The sequence below is a fragment of the Eretmochelys imbricata genome, chromosome 2 (assembly GCF_965152235.1).
Source record: "Eretmochelys imbricata isolate rEreImb1 chromosome 2, rEreImb1.hap1, whole genome shotgun sequence".
NCBI classification, from domain to species: Eukaryota; Metazoa; Chordata; order Testudines; family Cheloniidae; genus Eretmochelys; species Eretmochelys imbricata.
Window position 1 is genome coordinate 203,433,607 of NC_135573.1, and position 23,284 is coordinate 203,456,890.

Sequence of the window (23,284 nt, forward strand, 5' to 3'; positions counted from 1 at the left end):
ACAGCAGGCTTTTATCTTCTCTGTGGACCTACCACTACAGAGAAATGACATGCACACTTTGCCAGTGGGTTTTACTGCTCTTTGTTAGTCAGCAATGGAATGTTCAGACTCAGGAAATCCTGAGTTCTGTTGCAAATTATTGGGAATTACAGACCCTTGTGCTGCTGTCCTCCCACCCATCCTTCTCCTTGGTTCTTGCCCTTTTCCCCACCTTACCACTGCTCTTAATCTCCCCCCATCTATGACTCACCTATTGCTTTTTTCTCCTCTTCCTTACTGGTTCCAACTCATTACTACTCCTTCCCCAGATGCCCCATACCTGTTCCTCTCCCCCTCTGCATTTGAGTCAGAAAGCTTGCTCCTCCTGATCACTGCCTGGACACCAGCAAGGGGAGCATTGAGAGCACAGGTGTCTTAGTTCCTATGCCTGACACCATAACAGCCCTGGACAATTGTGAGGAGCAGTTGCTCTGTGGAGTCCAGCTGGCATGTAGGAATTATGAGAGGTTGGACCATGTTCATTCCAGATGGAATCTTCAGAGAAATTTAGCTGGCAAATTAACAAGTCTCTACTGAGCATGTGCAAACTAAGATTTTTTCAGAGCCTTTTAAATTACCAGATTTGAGCACATATCCATGGAGATGGTGAACAGAAAATCCCTGACACCAGTGTGACCCATTGCCAAATTTCATGTTTCTTCTCTGACGTATGGAAGACTACAGCTTGTAAAACAAAACAAAAAAATGTTAACATGGGCAAAACATTTTTTCCTAAGTTTGTTCTTGCAAACAGCTAAACCACTTTATCAAAAACCTAGAAAAAAAGAAAAATCAGCCTGAGGCAGACACCCAATATGGAAAATTGCAGTCTGAGAATAAATTTGGAAAAGTTATAACTGGAAAACATGGTCTTATACTGAAAAGTATTGGGCAACGTTAGCCATAGGTGTTGCTCTTTGCACAGCATGTGATATATTGAAAGATTGATTAATCTTTAATATAAACACAAACCTTTACTAGCTCTGTTGCTCGTGTAAAGCAATATTAAGTCTCGTCAATTCCCCCACTGAGATTATTTAGCAGCATGATCACTGCTTCAAACCTCCCTTCCAAAGAAGTCATAATTGTCTGAAATACATCCTGTCTTACTAGTGCAAGCCAGTGTAAGGGATCTCTTTCATATTTCTGTCTCATTCAGAGGGAGTCAGTCATCTTGTACGTAGCCTGTACAGATGGGGCCAACATTTCACTCAGAAATCAGTGTCTTGGTTTAAGAAAATCACCTTTAGCTCTTAGTTTGGGGATTCAGTGTTCTCAAAACTTTCAGTGACTATCTGTGGACTCCTGATTTAGCCCCATCTAACTAATTTCAAGATGCCTGAAAAGTAGTCTGTGTTTGTGGTCAATCTTTGAAGTTAGGCTACACCCTTTCTGCAGACATGGCTTCCCATCTATCCGTGTTCATCCGTCTTGCTCCAGTGTCTTCCTTCGTGCTGCACTAGCTTTCCATCACAACTACTCCCATTCTGTCACTGTTACCTCTACTTTCCTATCCCAACTCCTAAGGCTTATGTAGTTCAGGTCAGCCATTTTTAAAGATTTCATTGCTCTTAATGAAGAAGGAAGATGTATATACAGATAAAACCTAAATGCCAAATCAATAGCTAAAATAAATTATATGGCTTCTAAATGATACTGCTTACAGAATTATCCAGTTAATCTTAATCAAAATGGTGGCAATCTTTATTTAAACCTGGTAAAGACTGGGTCATTCCCATAGTTAATAGATATACCAGAGGATTGATTTCTTTTGGTTTCTCTATTCTGTAAGGCCATTAATGAATCATTATCTCTTGCTAGTAATTACTGATCTCTTGAGAGTTGTGGTTTAATTATATAGGAATCATAAGTAGAAGCTAGAATTATGTATTCCAGAGGTATATAGTAGTACTCTTGGATGGTTTATTGGTGCTTTAAAAATTCTGGACTTTTTGTTTTTGTAGAACTTAATTGCTAAGTAGGTCTGGTAAAATATGAATTATTGTATTATTGCAGGTGATAAAAGGTATGCTGTTTTGACAGTTGCAGTCTGCAGGTGTAACAGATATAAAGCAAGATTAACAAGACAGACTAATAATTAAACCACAGCCAACCACCGAAAAGGAAAAGGGGTTATCTTGTCCAATGCTATCATTAAGTGCAACTTAAATGCTCTGTAAATATTTGTCAGATCCATAGAAGCCTGTTAATTTCGAAGAAAACACTCCAATGTAAAACTTGATTCATTAAACTAAGTGTGAATATATGAATGTAAAGGCTCATGGAAGTCATGCCATATGGATGATAGGATCCTTGGCTTATGGATGCTATGAGATAAATGTTACAGAAGAGGAGACAACAGTTAGAATGTTTGCATTTACAGTGGTGTGAATTGTTTGCTCCCATTGGGACAAAGAGGTTCACATAATTAATGGTAGTGTCATGGTTGCTAAAGAAGTCCAGTTGTTCTTCTGCACTCTATAACTGTGAAACATGATATCTCTGGAGACTGAGATTTAACTTTCCCAGGAGAAAATGTAAAAGTGGAATAAAAGGAATGATTTCTGCTTGAGCAGAATAAACCTGCATCCACAAACAATTAACACTGCATAATGAAGTAGTAAAGAAGCAAAAGAGATTTCTAATAAAAGCCTAATAACAAATCCCATTAAACCATGGTGTATATTTTCCCTTGAAGTGTATTAGAGTTTTATCAAACCTCCCGAATTAGATTTCAGTAGGTTGTGAGCAAAGTCAGCTCAAATGCTTCAAGCGTAGCTGAGCTTTCACTCCTAACAGCTTGTGCAACATGAAAGTTGTGGGTTTAAGGGTGGGAGGGTTTGTTACTGCAAGTAATAGGCTTCATGCAGAGTTTGGGTAATGTTTGTGTCACCGTAGGATAATAGTTTCCTGTAGAGTAGGCACTGTAGGGTAATGTGCCACTATATGGTAAAACACCTTATACAGAACATTAAATGTGCTAGATTAGCCTTGCTTTGAGTTGATACTGTTTTGTTGCAACACCCAGCCCTAAAGATAGGATTTACAGAAAGTGGTAGAGATAGGGGAGGCAGCGCGCATTTGATTTTAGTGGAGACAAGAACATTGAACATTATAAAGTAGAAAGTTATACTAATTTTTATATTAACAAATAACAGATTGACGGAAGAGCACAGATGTACGATAATTTTATATGCAAAGTTTAAATATTTTTGTTTTAAAACTAATGTTCCTTATGGAAAAAAATATCTGCTTAGAGTTCTGCAAATTCTATGTCTGCAGCAAAGGTTCATTACTGTACAGTGGGTTAGCACTCATACATTCAGTTCCCCTAAAGGAAAACATTTGGAATGAAAGTTTTGAGAAGTGAATGAAATCTGATTCATAACATGAGCCTTTTATGAGCTTCTTTTGCTAGGCATAGATTCATGCAGCTATTAAGTTGTTTTCCTAAATTTGTAATTGGTTAATGTTTGTTGGCTCACATTTGTGCAGAAATGAACTTCTGGTACAAGGGCCCCTCAAAAATTTGTTACTTTACAACTCCAATGAGATAAGGTACAAAGGTTGTCAAATGTCAACTCTTGGAAATCAGTTTAGTCTAGTTGTGAATTCTAGCTGCCTTTTAAATTCTATTTTTGTTACATAAGCTGCCAGCTTTAAAAAAGTGGCTTAATTTGCTTAGAGGAAAATTATAATAAATCTCCCTTTTCACTTCCCATCGACTAAAAGATTTTATGGTAAATAAAGTGTATATACCAGTTAAGAATGTAATTATTTCCTTATAAGCCCATTATGTAACCACTTTAAATGTAATACTGCTATTACATACCATTTGTGTAGCATTTTATATTTTTCAAACAGCTGTAAAATGTTAATCCTTGCTACAGACCTGTGAGATAGGTCGCTAGAATTATTATTCCTATTTTATGATGTGAAAACTGAGACATACAGAGGCTGACTTGCCTGAAACCACTGAGTGATGAGTTCTTAGCTAACAGTACTATGCTCACTCTCCACTGTCAGTGTTGACCAAATACGACAGGTAATCTAGATAGATCTCCACATTTTGGTAAATAGGAAAACACATATATAGACAGCATGGAAGGTGTCTCTACGTTTGATTAAAATTGAAGTGTACATACATAATCAAAATGGTGTATATAACATTTTTTACATACTGCAAACAGTGTAGTTACATAAAGGGAAGAGGTCCCTTTCTGGTAACTGCAATCCAATCCATAGTGATTCCTGCTTCATTTGCCTGGACTTTTTGGAGATTTAAATAAATCACTGGCTTTATCCTGCTGCTTAGCTCTTCCAGACCTACATGAATGATATTTTCTCACCCTCTTTTAAAATCAGTATTAATTTAAATGTACAAGATGATGATATGCAGAGTGGTATAAGATTTCTCCACTGTGTTCCGCATGCACAATAACATTTTAATCAGTTGAAACTTTTGAAGTCCTTAATGTATTTCCTCCTATAACTGTGTTAGGATATACAACAGCACTTCTCAAAACAAAAATTTTAATAAAAAGATTGTCAAATAAATTAATGCTTTTTAAAATTCCATAAATTGTTTCAGATCATGCCTGATCTTATGGTACATATGTTGACTTAGTAATATTTGTAATTATTTCTACTGAATATATATGGTGTGTTTTTTTTCTAGACGGTGGGTAAGGCTCCTATTTGGACGAGAATTCCCACTTCAGGACCTTCTTGTTGTCTGGGATGCTTTATTTGCTGACAGCATCACCCTGGATTTAGTTGACTACATTTTTGTAGCCATGTTATTGTATATTAGAGATGCCTGTAAGTATCAGTTACCTCCTTATCTTTTTTTTTTAAGATGCAATCCCAGTTTTTTAAAAGAAAAAGGGTGGAGAGTATCGAAATTTCTGAATTTCATTTTTGAAAGCGTTCTGTGTAATTGAAAATTATTTAAAATGCTAACTACAGTAGGAGTTTCTTGTTACCAAATGTGGTCTGATATATTTATGAAAGACATTGAATGTTGGAGTTAAAACCAAGGTTTGTTTTCTGAATAGTATTATCTTTTTTATACAGCGTTGTGAATTGCATATATAAAGTAGAGTTATACAGATATGTGCAGAGCTCCACCTTCTGACAAAGCTGACGTATTGAAAAGTCTCCCTTTGTGGAAATATCTTTATGCTGTTCTCATTCATATGAGGAATAGAGAATGTTAAAGGCAATGATCATTTAAGACAACTACTCATAATTTTCTAACATATATATTTAAGGAAATTTACATATGGAGATAAGTCACATATATGTTGTTTATTCTATGGGAGTATATTATTTAAATAATAAATGACTTAAAATTATTTTAACACACTTCTGAGATTTGCCCAATAGTGAAATCTTTATTGTGCTAATGATGTGCAGTAGATACATATGAATATTAGGCTGGAACAAGTAAGAACATCAAAAATTAAAGTTAATACTCCATCCTTAACTTGTATCTTTGTGAATGGGGGGGAAAAGACACTAAATGATTAGTTAAGGAGCTCTTATTTATAAACCAGAACGTATTTCTAGTCATTACAAATGTAAAATTCTGGTTTTTTTTAAATGGACCACACAAATCATACCTCTCCGTGATGAGAAGTATTTGTCATAAAATATGTATCACTTTTTATTATAGAGACAAGGTGGGTGAGGTAATATCTTCTATTGGACCAACTTCTGCTGGTAAGAGAGAAAGATACTTTCAAGCTCTGTGTGGCTCAACAGCATGTCTCCCTCACCAACAGAAGTTAGTTCAGTAAAAGATATTACCTCACCCACCTTGTCTCTCTCAGATTCAAGGACTGACACAGCTACAACAACACTATATACATTTTTATAGCACACTCGTCAAAATTTTACACATACCCATTACCATTAGTTTATAACAGTGCTTTAGGTCCAACAAGATCTAGGACACATAGTTCCAAACACATCTGTGCCTGCTATTTTATGGTCCAGTCCTGCAGATTCTTAAGCATGTGCTTTACACATGCACTAGGTCTACTGACAATTGTGGGACTACTTGTGTACATAAAGTTAATCATGTATAAGCACTAGCAGAATAGGGACCTTAGATTCCTCGTGATGATGCTGCCACTGAACTCATTGTTGAGGTTTTAAAATGCCTGTTTCTGTTTGAGAATGATCTGATTCAGAACCACTGCGGTCTATAAAATAAATCTGATGGTTGTGAAGGCACATTAGAAGTGGAAGTAGTCTTGAAACATAGTCTTCCACATAAGTGGAAGTAGTCTTGAAAATTTTGTTGGAAAAATTTAGGGTGAATGTATAGTAACAAAAAGAAAAGGAGTACTTATGGCACCTTAGAGACTAACAAATTTATTTGAGCATAAGCTTTCGTGAGCTACAGCTCACTTCATCAGATGTATCGGATGCATATGGAAACAGATTTTTTTTAAAAATCAATTTTTTTTATTATTATTGTTCCCCTCTAAAAAAGGATATTGTGGGAAAATGGTCTGTGCACACACGAGCACTCCCTAAACTTTTGGTTTCTTGCAAACTTAGGCACAAGCACTGGTATGAAGTAGCTATGAACTGAAATAGTGTTCTGAGAATCCATGACTAGTACAGCCACTGTAAGTAGCTTTTACAAATGGAGCTAGTTTGCCAAAGCCAGATATACTGTATTTGTAATTGATGGCAGGGCACCTTTGCTGTTTAAGTAAACATAAATATAAAGATAAATAACTTACACTGATGTGGACATTTTTAATTATTTTTAAGCGTACGAGGGTGGTACAGCAATGTAGCCAGACATAAGTACAGAATACACTGTCAAACCCAGACTCAAAATAAGTATGGAGGCTTTTCACATTTCTTGACTTTAGGGAGAAAGAGTGTCTGTGGATCAAAATCAGTATGCTTTTACAGTTTTCAGCAATTTTTTTTTATCATTGCTAGTAGCTGAGCTTTGAGGAGAAAACAAAACATTTTAGGAGTCTTGTGATACCAAGTTCTGTTCTGAAATTTTTTAAAGCAAATATTTGTGGGAAAACTTCCATTTGTAGTATTCATTTGTTAGGTTTTGTTTTGTTTTAATTAAAAATACCCAATAATAATTACCCATCCTTTAAACTAATGGACTGGAAAGTTTGAAATTTAAAACTCTGTACATTTTAAACCAAGAGAGTTAATATTAGAAGTTCTAAAACAAAATGACTTATTGCAAAGCCAACCACAACCTATGATAAAGCTGTAATAATGACAACATTTTCATGTATAAAATTTAGGTTAGCTCTTAAATACTGTGCATGTTAGATTTTTTAAACTATTCCTTGTTTGTTTTTTGTTCTTGCTGCCATACATACAGTATTTTGTTATCTTGCTCTCAAGAGCATGGCTTCAAGAAAGTGTATTTCTGCTATAATTTTACCCTTTATTTTAAAAATAGACTAGATATGAAATAAAAAAATTAGACTGTTACATATTGTACCTATGAAAAATGTGGTTGTAATGACAGGATCATTCAGAAGATTACAAATATTTAAGCATGTTCATGAATTCTGAAACCTGCTGTGCACAGATGCACCTCTGTACACATGCAAAACCCCATCAGTCAATGAGAGTCTGCACAGGCAGACAGAGCCCCCAGTTAACGTCCAATTTCAGGATCAAGGCCTAATGCATTTTTGTGGTTGTAAAAATTATCTGCCATTTTGTGGAAAAATTCATGCACAATATCAAAGTTATTTTCCTATCTGTTAAATCTTGGATCTGAAGTATGCACATACTCTTTTCTTATGTTAGAGCATGGAAATATATCTCCATTAGCAGAAGGTGATGAGTTCAGAAAGGAGGTTTGAGGACATTTATTTCATGGGGGGTTTTTTCACTGCACAAATATGCAACTGGAGTACAACTGAATATTTTTGTATTTCAGAAAAAAAATCAGAAAATACAGCAGTGAAATATCTTTTCTTTCAAGTCGAAAAACAAATAGAGAGGCTGCTAATGTTTTGCATATTTGTCTGATGTGAGGCCATTGTAAGTACATCAGCATTTGACGGTAGCTGAATAGACAAAATGACTGCTTTTCCATTTGTACGATTAGTTTCTGCTTTAAAACCAGATATGTCCATTATCATCATTATTATTATTGCATACCCAAAAGTGTGCTGGATACTTTGTGGAAGTAAATGAGCCACAGTCCCAGCTCTGAATAGTTTACTTAGTACTTTTGTGACATCTGTTATACAACAAGATGTTCAGGAAGTTATATTTACTTCAACTAAATGGCTACTCTATAAGAAAAAATTGTTATGTAAAATAGAAGGGAGAATTAGTATCACCATTCCTGTGTTGGGACTCCATGTGGATGCAGGAGGTCAGACTAGATGATCATGATGGTCCCTTCTGGCCTTAAAAGTCTATGAGGACTGGGCAATGTCAAACAATACACTCCTAGGCATCTCTTGGCTGGCAAGAAATGAAAACTTGGTCACAGACAGGCACAGTTAATCCACAGACCTCTGCCTCTGCTCATGAATGGTTACTGGGTCAGTGGTAAACTGGATCTTTCTTTAATGGAGGAGCACCCCGGAAAAATCTATTTCATATTTCTGTGAGCACAGAATGACAGTTCTCAAGACTGCAATAGATGCCTTGTCCATTCTCTCTTGGGGGAAGTTTATCTACATCGCATCCCCATCACCAGCAATAGGAAAGATCCTGACCAAGTTTTAGAAAAACAAAGGTTTCATTTTCTTAATTAGCCATCTGCTGTCCCCGGCAAATATAGTGTCCATTCCATTTGCGGTTGGCAGTGATTATCATGAAAACCTTGTAACATCAGATGATTCTGAACCTGGACGTCCTTTATCCTGACATTGCCTAGTCCACAAGGATTCACTAATATTGCATAACGTTAACAGCCAGGGTATATCCATCTATTCTTCCTTCTCTTTATATTATTTTATCTTCAAATTTTGTTACATTTTGTTCTTATTTTGGGGTGTGTTATTCGCCACATCTCATATTTTTACAAGTTTTGTAGTTCATCAATCCCTAATAGAGAAGAGTCACTCTTCTGTCAAATGCTTATTTATTTCTGACTATTCAGAACCTGATCTTTTAGATGTTACAAACACTGAACTGTTGGAAAATTAGTCCTTTTGAGTGCACCCACATCAGTTTTTCTGCTCAGCGTTTATAACGATCTTCAGTATGTAATCATGTTACAGACTTATATGAGTACTTGTGGCACCTTAGAGACTAATCAATTTATTTGAGCATAAGCTTTCGTGAGCTACAGCTCACTTTTATGCATCCGATGAAGTGAGCTGTAGCTCACGAAAGCTCATGCTCAAATAAATTGGTTAGTCTCTAAGGTGCCACAAGTACTCCTTTTCTTTTTGCAAATACAGACTAACACGGCTGTTACTCTGAGACTTATATGAGTTGAACATTCCATAAAATTTAAATAACTAGATACAAAGGAAAACCCTTTAACTGACTTCTTGATATAATCAGTTGGATTGAGCTGGTTCATTAATTTAATCAAACAGGTGCTTTTTCTGAGACTGCCATTTTGTTCTCCAGTATGTTAAGATCTAGCCCTTTTGGTTGCTAAGAAAACCTTCGGAATGTTAGCCGAGTATAAATTGCCTGAGATTGGCTACAGATTGGGACAATGGCACTGAAAGATGTGAACTGCCCCTAATTCTATAACTTAACCATAGTTAAGATTGAGACTAGTTTACTGTTTAGCAGCTGATTTGTCTAAGTGCTCTAAAATCAACATATTTACTTGGATTGTCTTGAAATTTGCTGTGCCTCATGGGAATCCAGGATAGTTGTCCAAATTTGAAATTGTGTAATCCAGCGGTTCGTTAGTTACAGCCCCCTCTTTTTTTTAAAAAAAAAAATCATGTGTAATCAAAATTTTACAGTTCTTTTAACTTCTATTTGCACTCATCTGGGGACCAAACTATAGCTTGATTTTTACCCAGCAACTCAGGTTCCTTTTGAAGAAGCATTATTTTAAATGTTATTCAGGGTAAAATTTGGATCTACAATGTGGCTAGGGTCAAGACGCTTGCACATATCATAGAATATCAGGGTTGGAAGGGACCTCAGGAGGTCATCTAGTCCAACCCCCTGCTCAAAGCAGGACCAATCCCCAACTAAATCATCCCAGCCAGGGCTTTGTCAAGCCAGGCCTTAAAAAACTCTAAGGAAGGAGATTCCACCACCTCCCTAGGTAACCCATTCCAGTGCTTCACCACCCTCCTAGTGAAAAAGTTTTTCCTAATATCCAACCTAAACCTCCCCCACTGCAACTTGAGACCATTACTCCTCGTTCTGTCATCTGCTACGACTGAGAACAGTCTAGATCCATGCACTTTGGAACCCCCTTTCAGGTAGTTGAAAGCAGCTATCAAATCCCTCCTCATTCTTCTCTTCCGCAGACTAAACAATCCCAGTTCCCTCAGCCTCTCCTCATAAGACATGTTCCAGTCCCCTAATCATTTTTGTTGCCCTCCGCTGGACGTCTTCCAATTTTTCCACATCCTATGTAGCAGGACTGAGGCTCTGTTGAAAGCTTGAGTGTTTGCAGGTAGCTGACATGCTCAGTAAGATGACCATTGAACCTGAGTAGCACCATGTGCGTCCTACCTTTGGCTGCTTTCTGAGAATGTGTTTTGTGCACATTAGTTGCTCTCTGGTTACCTTCTGCAGAACTTGCTTCTGGAAATTTTGCCCTGAGAACAAAGTTTCTGGTTTAAGAGTCAATACATCAAAGTTCTCTAAAATCCAGATGCATACTCCGATTTTACTTTAGCAGTATCACCAAGGAAAACAGCATTAATTAAATAGAAGGAAGAGGAAAGACATTAGTCTACAGCAGCATTAAGGTAATATGCCACATGCTCCTTGCCCATTTTCTGAACCAATGGGATTGAATGTGACCAAACCAACGCATGAAGCTGTACCTCTCATCCCATTCAGCACGGTCAAAGTGGTTGCTGAGCATCAGGAAAGTATCCATACTGGAAAATTCTGTTCTAAGGACAGGTATTAGGTTAACATTGACTGTGATGCCAGGATACTGTGATCAGTCCAAACAATAATTTGTTTATCTTGAAAAATAAACACAGAAAACAAATTTCAGCATTCTAAAATAACAAACCCCAGATTGTATTTTCCCCACAAACTGCTATAAAATAATCAAGTAGTGCAGAAACTATGAGAACATTGAAAAACAAAGCTCTAACCCAAAAGACAGAATTTTTTACACCTTTTGTCACCTCTATTAAAATGGAAATGCTGGTGTCTCCTTAACTGTGCAGCTGCTACTGCCCTGCACTTTAATCCTACCTTTTTGGAGTGATCTCCCAGCTTGCCCTGTCAGATGGTATGGCACTCTGTCCTTCCAGATAGAGCATTGTGGGGATGCAGCATAAGGATATAGCAGGAGAAACAGTCAGACCTAGTCCTCACTAAGGCAAAAGTCACATTTAGGGCAGACTGAACAAGCTTCATCTAGCCTATTCTTGACTGCCCCAGAGTTCCCAGATGTCACTACCTATTGACCTTTGTCCTAAGGATTCTCTCTGGAACATTATTTCTCTCTGACCTGTAGAGCACTGATATCATGTATGCTACCAGATTGCTCTGAATCCACACAGCAAGAATAGACTATTGTGTTTCTCTATTTATGCAACACACATAAATGACTACAGAAACGAGTGGTTCATGATGCCTTTGAGAGCAGATGCACTCTCCTTGTATCACAGTGACACTGTGGCAAACTGCTAGAAAGTAATCCCTGCACCATTCAATACAGCTGACTTTAGCATAGTGAAGGGCAGTTGGGGTGCTTAAAAAAAATGAGAGAATACAGTTCTGTGGGACACAACATTCCCACATAAAATGGCACATATACTTAATCATGCCTCATGTCTGCTTATTGTAGGACAAGCTGGGCTAAAACATACTTCTATATATCCCCAGTGGCCCTTGCCATATCCCTGGGACAGAGTTAAGGTTACAGGGCAGGGCTGGTATGCAGTTTAACTCTGTATTATCTGGTTTTCAGAAGTTTAAGTATAGGTGCACTTGATGTTCTGGAAGGGTACAAGAAATGGACAGTCAACTGTAACTATTAAAGAAGTTTTGGGGCAGTGAATTTATTTCAATATTGTGGTATCTAGCAGGCCTAATGATGATTTAAATGTTAACATTAACTATTTCGCTACTGATCAAAGCATGTAAGAAAAGATAGATATGACTATACTATGAAGGTCTGCACTATCTAGTGTTTGACATTTCATTTTGAAACCAAGAGTGGGTGGTGTTTAGGAGATACCACCACTTACAGTTTTTCCCAAGCTGACCCATGGAGCCAGTAAGTCAGGGGGAAGAGGGAGATAAACCCAGGGTGATATCCTGCGAACAGGGAGCTTTCCCACATAGCCAGGCTAGTGTCTAAGCACCACCAAGGACCACAGCAGAACCTGACAGGGTATCTGAGCCCCACTGAGACTGATCTAAGGTCAGGAAAGCTGCAAGGGTGTCCGAGCCCCACTAAGAAGGCATCAAGCCCGTGTTGCTCAGCAGACAACCTGAGTCTTAAAATATGTTTAAAAGCTATTACATCTATCCTAACTTCAACAAGAACATTGACCATTGTTCACTAGGTAATGTGATCATCCTGTCTCAGTCAATTGCAGTTTCTGTATTAGGGACAGTGGTATCCAGAGATTCTGCAGCATCCAGTGTCACTCCTGTTGCTCTAATAGGAATATTGATGAAAAGCCCTGACGCACAACCAAAGGAAATTCACACACAAACATGCTTGTGAGTCAGATTTAACAGTCCTGGTGACCTCTTTCCTTCTGAGAAAAAGTTACATGCATCTGGCATTACCTCTTTGTTAGGAAGGCTTGTGTGCTTCGAAACGCAACTAACAGCGTGTCCAGACAACACAGAATTTGTTAATCTGTATTCATTCTGATGCAACTATTTACAGAAGATCTGCCAAGTTGAATTCATCAAGGCTCTCCTTCTTGAAGATGAGGTCTAATATGTCTTTCAGAAGGTTCCAGCTGGTTCTGTAAAAAGGCTGCTAAAGAGATACAGGACGTCACAGGAATCATCAAAATGTATAGAGGAGGGTGTGTCTACTTTCTTTTGGAGCCATTGAGACAGATCACTATGATTCAAATAAGCAGTTTTCATAAAGACAAGATGCTGCATTCCGTAGTGAACAGAATTTCCAGAAGCCATAAACCACACAACAAAAACCATCTCTGACAGTTTAATATTATCTATACTTTCTCATGCTGGACAAGGCTTAACATTTGGCAGTTTTTCTCTTTCTGCTTTTTTCAGGTACTGATCATCGGGAAACTTTCTTTCTCTCCTTGCTTAATATTTAGGATACCCGTCGCAATTCTTTCTACAGCTTATTTAATTGTTATCTAATTTTGCATTTTGCAGCTCCTATTCAGCATGCTTGGGAAGGCTGTACAATATGTAAACACAAGTAAATTTGCCCTTTCAGGAAAATTCAAACATATTTTGCAAGCAGTCATAAAAATGTAAAAATATTTCCAGTTTGTAGACTAGAGAATTCTTGTCCTACTCTGAATAATGATGTTCTGCAGGAACTTTTGCTCTTTGTCCCAGAACCCTGCGTTCAAGTGAATGCTGTCCTTTAAGCTAAACTGAATAGGAAAACAGATTAAATTAAAACTTGCAGACCTTTTATTAAAGTCTTTTACTAGTCAAACCAATGCTGCTAGTTCAGACAAAATCCAGATAAGAAAAAGGTTTATAGCAAGAGTTTAACACTGTTAATTTCAATGCACTGAGTTCTTATCTGCCTCCCCAAATCTTTTCAACAATGTTCAACTCTTCTCCAAAGGTGGTTTGTCCTTGCCTTTTTTATGCAAACTTCCCAGGTGATTATCTTTAAGTCAAGGGGAGTTCGACTGTACTGTAAAGTAGGAATCTTTTAAAAAATCTATTCCCAAGAAGTTCATTTGAATTGGACTGGAAATGGTAAAAGTAATAGCCACTTTTTATAACTTCAAGATTATGTACAGTTGCAGCTTTGTTTGACAAATTGTATCATATGATGAAAATCTGTTATTAAAACAATTCATTACAAGGACCAGCCATTATAGAAAGGCTAACAAATTGCCTGTGCTTGTTCCAAATACTAATACTGGATTTCCTAATGTCCAAAGATTGTCGTGGTGGGTTATTTTATGCATCAGAGGCATATTTACCATAAGGAAAAATCTTTCCTTTTTTTCCTGTAGATGCCCTCTTAACTAGAGGGTTAGCTCCCTCCAAGGCAGAACAGCCAAAAAAGAGGCTGTGGCAAACATCTGCCGGATCATCTTTCTGGATGTCTTTCATCATATTTCAAAAGAATGTACAAGTGCCATAGTATGCTACTGTGCTTCGCTATCCCTAAGACTGTCCTTTCCGCCGCTTATCACAGACATTTCTAGATTTTCCCCTCATCTGGGATATGCCATCCTCTGATTTGTAGTAACATAGAGAATTAGAGGAACCCAGAAGCAAGATTATCTCTGAATTAGCTGTTTCTCCTTTCTGGAACAAAGCTTCTATATTATAATATACTATATACATTCCTCCATATTGGGGAGACCTCTTTTTTGGTACTTATTTTTTTCCTTCTGAAAAGTTCGCTTTTCCACAACACACTAGGTTTATTTCTGTTACTTGCTGGTGGGCCTCAGAGGCATTCCAAAACTTTTCAAGTCTCTCTAGAAACTATTTCAACTTATTTTTCACAAAATAAAATAGGAAAAAAGTAAAAACAAGAATTGATCCTATCTACTGATTTTGAAATTTTTTTCCTGAAGAAAGTTTGCAGTCATCGTCAGGACAAAAGTATAGTGCATTTCTACTATTGTGTTTAGTTTTCAACCTGTTCCATATTTGGCAGTGTTTCACTTTGTACTTTTTTTCTTTGTATGTTTTTTACCTTTCTCACTTTTGCCTTTGAAATGTTATGTTACTTGACTACTACTTCACTTTCCCAAGAATCTCTTCATAGGAGGTACTGTTGTTTAGTGGGTAAATAAGAGGATCGTGAGCCAGAACTCATAAGTTTTATTCCCGGCTATCCCACTGGCTTGCTGTGTGGTCTAAGGGAAGTCATGTAATCCTTCTCTGTTTTCCCTTCTTTTAAACGGTTATTAAAATACTTTTTTACTGTGGCTCATTGGCATAACTTAGTTGATGTTACAGATGGTCTGAAGTCTGTTGATGATGTATATTTCATGGCAAAGGCAAATTGATAAGAGGGTTTTGAAAAAAAAGTAAATCCATGCTACCACAATGACCAGCTGAGATGGAAATTGGATAGTTCTTGTAATGGGGGCGTGGACTTTGGCGTTTCCTCCAGATGTTACTCCTGATCAAACTATCTTTTATGGAAATGTTACTTTCACCTACCCTGTTACGATAATGAACTCTAACAGCTTGGTCTGGATAAGCAGAGCAGGTGAGAAATATGGTGAGACTTCTCTGGACAGTAGGGAGAGGCTGTCAGGTTGACCAGGGAATTATCACAGAGGGACTAGATTTGTAGGTATGTAAGGGGTTCTTTTCTTCTGCTTGTAAATTAAGGGGAATATACCTCATTGGAATTTACGAAGTTTTCAGATGAGGTTTGCTAGGCAAACCATTTCTTTTGTTTCAATATCATTTTCTCTCTACTTTTAATAAATCTTTTTGAAGAAGACCACAGTTGTATAGGATAACTCACATACTTGGCCCCAAAGAGACATGAACCCGTCAGTCTCTTTAAGGAGAGGAGCTGAAGGGAATTTCAGCAGCCTAACTCTTTACTCAGTCTTGGTCAGACGGGGCCTGGGCAGAGATGTTCTCTCCCATTAAGATGTCTCGCAAAAGACTGGAGGCAGGTGAGTACAAGAGGAGAAGCCTAACGACCAAGGAGGAGATGAGAGTGATTGGGGGGTGGGGGTGAATGACAAAGGCACTTCCAGATCCATGTATGACAGGCCCTATACTATGTAAATGAAAAGTATTTATACTGCTGAAGAGCCTATCCTTCTATTCTATTCTACATCAGTTTTTATATTGCTCTCATCACAGCAATGTCTAAGCACCTTCCAATAGTGCACATCTGTCATGTGTTGTTTGTTCTCTCATCCTTTTCCCAGAGGAAGAAGCGTGTGCAGTGAAGTGTCTTTTGGTAGGGTTTTTGTGTTGAAGACCCAAACGTACCTATTGCTATGCACTTACATTGGAGAAGACAAGGTCAAAGAAGTGTGCCTTACGCTTGGCGTAGAAATAGGTGAAGTCTGTGATGGTCCTTAGTTCCTGGGCGATTTCATTCCACAGTCTCAGGTTGCCTTTGGAGAAAGTTTTGTCTCAGAGAGTGAGCTTTATTCTTCCCTTGAGATAAGGTTTGATTTTGGAATTTAGCTTTTTTTTGCTTTTTTTTTGCTTTTTTTGTAATGCTTCCAATGAAATTTAAAGCTTTACTGTAATTCTCTTATAGTTGAAATACTAGTTTTATCAATGTTTGAATCTTCATCATTGAAATAAATTTGTTCTTATTTATATTTACTCATTTTCTCCAATATCTAAAAAAAAAGGGCGGGGGGGGGGAAAGAGAAGAGGAGCAAAAAAATCACCCTCCAAGTCCCCAAGAGAAAGAAAGACAGAAGAAGCTATTTAATACCTTTTAAATTGCAAAATAGAAGACAGGCTGGCGTGTTCAAATGGAAATACTTTAGTTTAAATGTCTATACTTTATAGAAGCATTTAGAATTTACTATCCATTTTCAGCATTTTTTATTTGCTCTAATAAAATAAAAAGGATCCTAATCATAACTACTGTACAGTGTGTTTAAATCTGATTTAAAGATGAGAATTTGATTGGTTGTATAATATGTGGTAGTTGCATTATACTCAGCTGAAAGAACTCTGACTGAGACTATTGTACTTGTGTTCATTATGCTAGCTTTGTGACTTCAAGAAGAAAAAACAGGTATCTGAATGTGAACAAGAAAAACAAAAGGACAGAAAAAGAACAGGCAGAACAGATAAAGAATGAGTAGGATAAGTGAGTGCTTTACAAATGAAAGCAGATGTATGAAATTACAAGCTGTCGGATCAGCAACGGAAATGAAGATGATAAAGTGGTTCCCTACGCAGATTATAATTATTCATTTTGCCCAGTCCTGCGTCTTTTCCCCATAATTCTCTTGGGGGAGGAGGGGTACAGGAGGAGATGAGGTTTACTCACATGAAAGAAAAAAAAATCAGACTGGTAAGTCTGTATGGTCACAAAACAATCATTTATTTTGGCTTTTTTATTGTATCAAAATAACTTTGTGCGTTCTGCAAGGATATTTTCTCACTTAAGATTCTGATTGGTAAATTTCTCAAAACAGTAAAGTTTCTTTACAATTTATTTACAATTAATGTTGTTGAAGGGAGTCTGTATAGTGCACAGTATAAGCATCATTAATAGGCACTGCTTTGACAGCTGTAGCAGATGGATTGCCTGAATTTAGATAGTGCAAAAGAAATGAAGTAGTTTACATAGACCTGCCTGAAAAGATGTGTTTAATAATTGCACTCATAATTAGATTGATTTGCCAAAAAAGAGAGAGAGAGAGCAAAGAACTATACTGTGTACTTAAGTTAGGATGGAAATGTACACATCTATTTACAATGGGAGATGAACTTAAGGCAGAGAAAAGTCTCCTGTGCAAGTCACAAAATTCTAAGAGATATTTTAAAAGTATTTAAAAGTAAAAGCATGAATTCAGAATCCTTAGTTGTTGCTCAGTATTTTCAGGTAATTCACTGGGATTCTCCAACAGATAAATGTAGGAACATGAATAGCAGAGACCCAAGTATTTCACAGACTAATGTTAAATGAGGTCTTATCAAAAATAGATTTTTAATTAATCTAAAGAGAACAAAAAGTGATAGATGTCTGTTTAATAATATATATTTGAAGAGGGTATTTTAGTAAAGAATGGTTGTGGGGGAAAGTGTTTCTTCATGAAAGAGAACATAACTAATTGCATAGTGAATCTCAGAGTGCCCCATTGAAATAAATGGGAACGTTAGCATTGACTTCCATGGGCACAGGATCAAGCCCACACAACATATAAGGCTTGATTCTGTAACCTCTTCCTTGTGTTGAGCAAAACTTGACTTCAGAGGGTCTGTTTGTACTTATCATGAGGAAGGGCTGCTAAATCTGCCCAAGAGGGTGTGTAGAAAAAAAATGCTTCCTTTAGAAGACCCAAATATACGCGTGTGTATTCCCCCCTTTTTATTTTATTTTTTATTTTTTAGTGATCTCAAGTAATTATCAGACCTGTTTGGGACTTCTGATGCACTATCCACCTATAGGAGATGTACACTCACTCATCCTAAGAGCACTGTTTCTCAGAGATCCAAAGGTAAGATAACCATTGCTAAATATTACCAGTACAGGAAGTAAACCTCTCTAATAAAACATTCAAAGTGCTACAAAATGTTAATGAGACACAGTATCCTACATTTGGGGTGGGGTGAGGGGCTTTTTCAAGGAGCTACTTTTGGAAACTGTCTACTCATGGGGAGAATTGTCTGGTGAAATTAGATTATGGTTCCCCCAGGTTTTAAGTGGTAATCTTCTACCATCGTGCTAAGCAAACAGCTCCAGTAAGTCAAATAACTACTGTACCTAGTAAAGGTTTTCCCACTTGTCAGTAGTTCATACTTAATATTCTTCACAGAGGACCACATGCCAGAAGACTTACAGGGCTACGGGAATATATATTTAAAGTCTATGGTAATGTAAACTGTCTAGAAGTCATAGCACAATTTCCTAGTAGACTTTTATACATGTGATTTATTAATTCTGCAAGCTAACCATAGCTGCACCTAGAGGGTCCGTATCATCCAAACGTAGTAGGATGTCAATTTTTTAATTAAAAATGAGATCCACTCTTAGTCTTCAAAGTTTCACACAGATTTTATTTACTCTTGTTAAAGTGAGTTCTTGTTTTACTAATGTAATGTTTCTGACATAAGTAAATTTACTGAACACTCAGCAGCTTTAGAGCTACCCTTATATTTAAAATAAAGTATTTGAGATAATGCTGTGGATGACAGTCTTCTCAGTATCTGGATCCTTCGCAGTTCTCCGAGGTTGTGATGCCAGTGTTAGGATTGTCTGAGCATGTCACGTCACTAGGCTGCCAATGGACAGTCTAAGCTTCCTTCAAGTCACCTCTGAGTAGAAGAATTTCTGCACTTTTATCAGTTGGTGACTGTCTTCTGCAAAATGTCACTGGCTTCCGACATGTATTCTTTTATAGATTAAGAAAAATTGTCTCCTTGTTTCTGTGTCAGTTTTCTGCAGAAATCCGTGTCCTCACAGCTGCTTGCCTCATTCTTCTTGTGCATAGATTTCTTTCAAGATGAGAGGTAAAATCCGTCATCTCCCTGATGCTTAAGAAAGTTTATAGTATTAAGTTTGTTTTTTTTAAGATTTAGGCAGCAGACTCTGAAATCAAACTATTCAGCATTTACATTCTTGCCTTCTCTTTTCAAAACAAAGCAGAAATATTTTTAAAGGGAAGATGTTGAGGAGAGGGGGATGAAATTATGTTAAGCCATCAAACTGACTCTAGCACATGTCATTTAATTCAGGAAGAGAATATGTTGGTACATGAGACTAATTTAATAATGATTAAAAATTCTCAAGCTGCCCTCTGTGCCATCTCAGGCAATGTGTGTATAGATCTTCCTACTAGCAGATGGGGCCAACCTCCCACCTCCTGACTCCCTGACTTCCTGCTCAATTGTTTTCCTGTCTCCAACAGATGGAAGCTGACAAGCTAAAGACAAGTTCCACCCATTCTCAGCCTCATGAGACTTCAGTTTCATGCTAAACATCCTCATGTGTGCTTTTGAGGTGGCGGTGTGTAGGGTGCACGTAGCTATGTGTTGGAGTGAAAAGCAGTCTGTGTCCATCCTGCAGTGTTTAGCTCCACGTCACGGTGAAAGGATCTGGCAAGGGGAAGCAGCAGGGAAAGGCTCCAACAGCGAGGAGACGCCAGAGCCTTTCTCCTCTGCTGGAATCTTTCCTTGCTGTGTAGGAAGGCTCCAACAGTGGGGAAGCAACGTGACCCTAAACGGCTAAAACTAGTAGTGTAGACGTGGGAGGCACTATTTGAGTATGTAGAGAGCTACGTAAGGTGTAGACCTTAAGATTCTGGCATTGTCTTTACTCGCTGTCTAAACTAGCTAACTAACAGTGCCTAACTGCCTACACTGCTCTTTATACCCATGCTCGGGGCGGGGGGTGGGCATGCAGTCTATGTACTCTCCATGCCTCTGTAAGTGTAGACGTACCCTAAGAGAGGTCTGAACATATTTCTTACCTTACCTTTCAAGTAGTCCTCTGTTCAGTGAGAAGAGCCTACATGAAATTGAGCCTTTCTGATTCAGACCATTCCCCATTTTCTACGTAAAATGATTCCCGCCTGTCATGAAGTGATCCTCCTTTTCCTGTCTGTCCTCACAAACACAAATGAAAAGTGCCTTCGCATCCACTGTATGGCTGTGCTTGTCTACCTGAACAGAACTCTGGATGTTAGAAAGCCAGATCTTCCCAGAGAATTTTTTTTTTAAATATATATACAATCCGATGAAGCCAAGCCACAGCGTTCTTATCAACAATGTTCAAGCCCCTAAGACCTCCAGAAAGTTGAGTCATTTTGCAGTCCTCAACAATGTGTGAAAATGAAGAGCCCCAAGAAAGGCTAGTAGCTTCTCACATGACATTGGCTTGTTGATTTCAAGGCTGCATTAAAAAAAGCTATGCTTCCTGGGATAAAGAGGCCAAGCTTGTTCTCAGTGACCTTTCCTTAAGAACAGTTACCTCTTGAGCTGAGAGGGGGATATATACTCCCTTTCCCTGTTCCTTATTTTCCCTAGACAAACTTTAAGGCTCATCTCTGTGTCCTTAAGCACATGTGAGTTAAACCCAGTTTCTAAATGAGTTGGGATTTGTTAGTAGTGGTTTGAATTCAGTGTTGTGGAAGACTTACATATTAAATATTGTATAAGTCCATCATAATTGCCATGGAGTGAAAGAAAAGAACTAAAGGAAAGGAGTTCTGTGGTTGTTACGCAAGGAAATATGCATCTATATCTGCAGTCTTTTGGGTCACAGAAACTCCAGAAGTCTGTGCGGGGCTGTGCACTAGTACACATGGGAGAATTAAGATGTCCTCTCTGCTGCAGGTGTAACAATAGTTCAATTCTTCCTTTCTCCCTGAGGGAAAAGGCAAAGAGAGGCTAGAAGGCTCTGCACAGTAGTGTAACCTGGAAGCTATGACTAGCTAATTCAGTACTTGCTGACTTCTCTACCCCTTAAGGCTTTCCTGTGTACTTCCCATTAGGAACAGTAGATGCAGAAGGCATATTAGGTTCAATGCAATTTGCCTCCCCTGAGCTAGGGCAGGTTCCCTAAAAGGTTTCTTCCGAGGCTTTCTATGGTTTTAATTGTGCCATCCCATGGAGCCTCTACTGCACTCTATGGGCAATTGTTCATTGTCCAGTATGATTTGTTTCACATAGCAAGTGCACTCACTGTCTTGTAAACGTGTAAGGGAGACCTGGTCTCTATCCGTCGGAGCTTGAAATCTCAACTGGACAAACAGCAAAGTTCAGAAGTTTAGTGGGAAGAGCAGGGGTTCAGCTTGAAAGCAGTGTAGGTACTTTACTAATATGTGTTTCTTTGGGAGGTTATCCTTGAAAGATAGCTAAATGCCAAATAATCTCACTCTTGGGGAGTTTTTCTTGCAATCTAGGCAAAACTGTCGAAAATATTCTGTGGGGAACAATCCTGCCATAGCCTCTGGGGAATGGAGTAGATGGACCTAACTAATGTGGCTTTTCTAGCTCTGGATCTATGATTCTGTAGTCAATCTGAATTGGCCTTTTCTTCATCGCATCCCATTCCTCCTCTTTGTACCCTGTGGTATCGATGACACATCATGTCCCTGTTTTCTTCTTGAGGATTGATGCGGGGGGAAGGTTTTGGCCTGACGGCCCTCTCGCTTTTTATTGACTGAAATTTATAGCTGTCCTTAGTAGAAGAGCCCTTCTATGTCAACAGAAGTTATATATCAGTGTCCTGGAAATAGAGCACACAGCTCTGTAATAGCCAACAACAAGTTACTGCAACAGCTTCTGAGGGGAAACACAGAAGACTTTACAGAGCCACTTTATATTTACAGAGCCACACTTGGGCCTACATAGTGCCCAAAGTGCATTTGATTATCCCCAGTAGTTAAGAAAATCTGGAATTCAAACTTAAAATTTGAAATCTCTGTTGTTGCCCCTACTCAGGGCTACATTGTGAGCTCACTTAGCAAGACGCTTATTCCAAATTTCCAATTCTTCAGTAAGCAGTAATTCTTCTCAATTATATCAGTCAATGGGATTTCTATCTATTTAGGCTTTTTTAGAATAGAAAGTTATGTGAAAACTGACTTGATGTGAAAGAAGGGGGAAGTAAAAGTGTGTGTGTTGAGTGAGAAACTGGAGCAATAGTAGGAATTGTTCTTGTAATATACCCAAAGGAATTGGTAGTAGGTGTGTCTCTGAATATAATACCCCAAAAGTACCTAATTTTTTCCATATATTTTTTTCACATCACCACTGTTGGGTAGTGCTGTGAATTTTCAAAGCAAATACTGTTAGATGAAGAAGTAGAGATGTTGAGGGAGGGCAGTCAGAAGAATATAAAGTGATTAAAAAACATAGTTCTAACTAGAGTTGTTCAAATAAAAAAAAATTAAAAAACCCAATTAGAAATAAAAGTCATCGAAAATGTGAACATATTGTGTTCCTTAAATAACCAGATGTTCTCTCCCTCCTGAAGGCAGTCAGGGCTCGGAATAAAAGGTTTAAAACTATTGTTTTAAGTTAACTGTGAATTTTGCAAATCTGTTTTTACCCTTTAGCAAATAAAATTCTAATACAGCAACAGAAGCAAAGTAATTTTCATCTTTGGGTGTTCTTATTTGTATGTTGTTGTGTGTTGAAGTGTTAACCTTATCACAGTGACTTATTACAAAACTAAAGCACTACATAGAACATTACCATTTTAGATAACATACTATAAGAACCTGACAACCGTCCTTTGTTC

General features: G+C 37.8%; 1 protein-coding gene across 1 annotated transcript in view; it reads left to right on the top strand.

Annotated features, from left to right (window-relative positions):
* TBC1D5 (TBC1 domain family member 5) overlaps nt 1-23,284 on the top strand; it is a 480,265-nt gene that overhangs the window by 336,668 nt on the left and 120,313 nt on the right. Inside the window, exons 15-16 of the mRNA XM_077811294.1 lie at nt 4,718-4,860; nt 18,430-18,536. Coding sequence (XP_077667420.1) covers nt 4,718-4,860; nt 18,430-18,536 — 250 coding nt within the window. The remainder of the gene's footprint in view (nt 1-4,717; nt 4,861-18,429; nt 18,537-23,284) is intronic.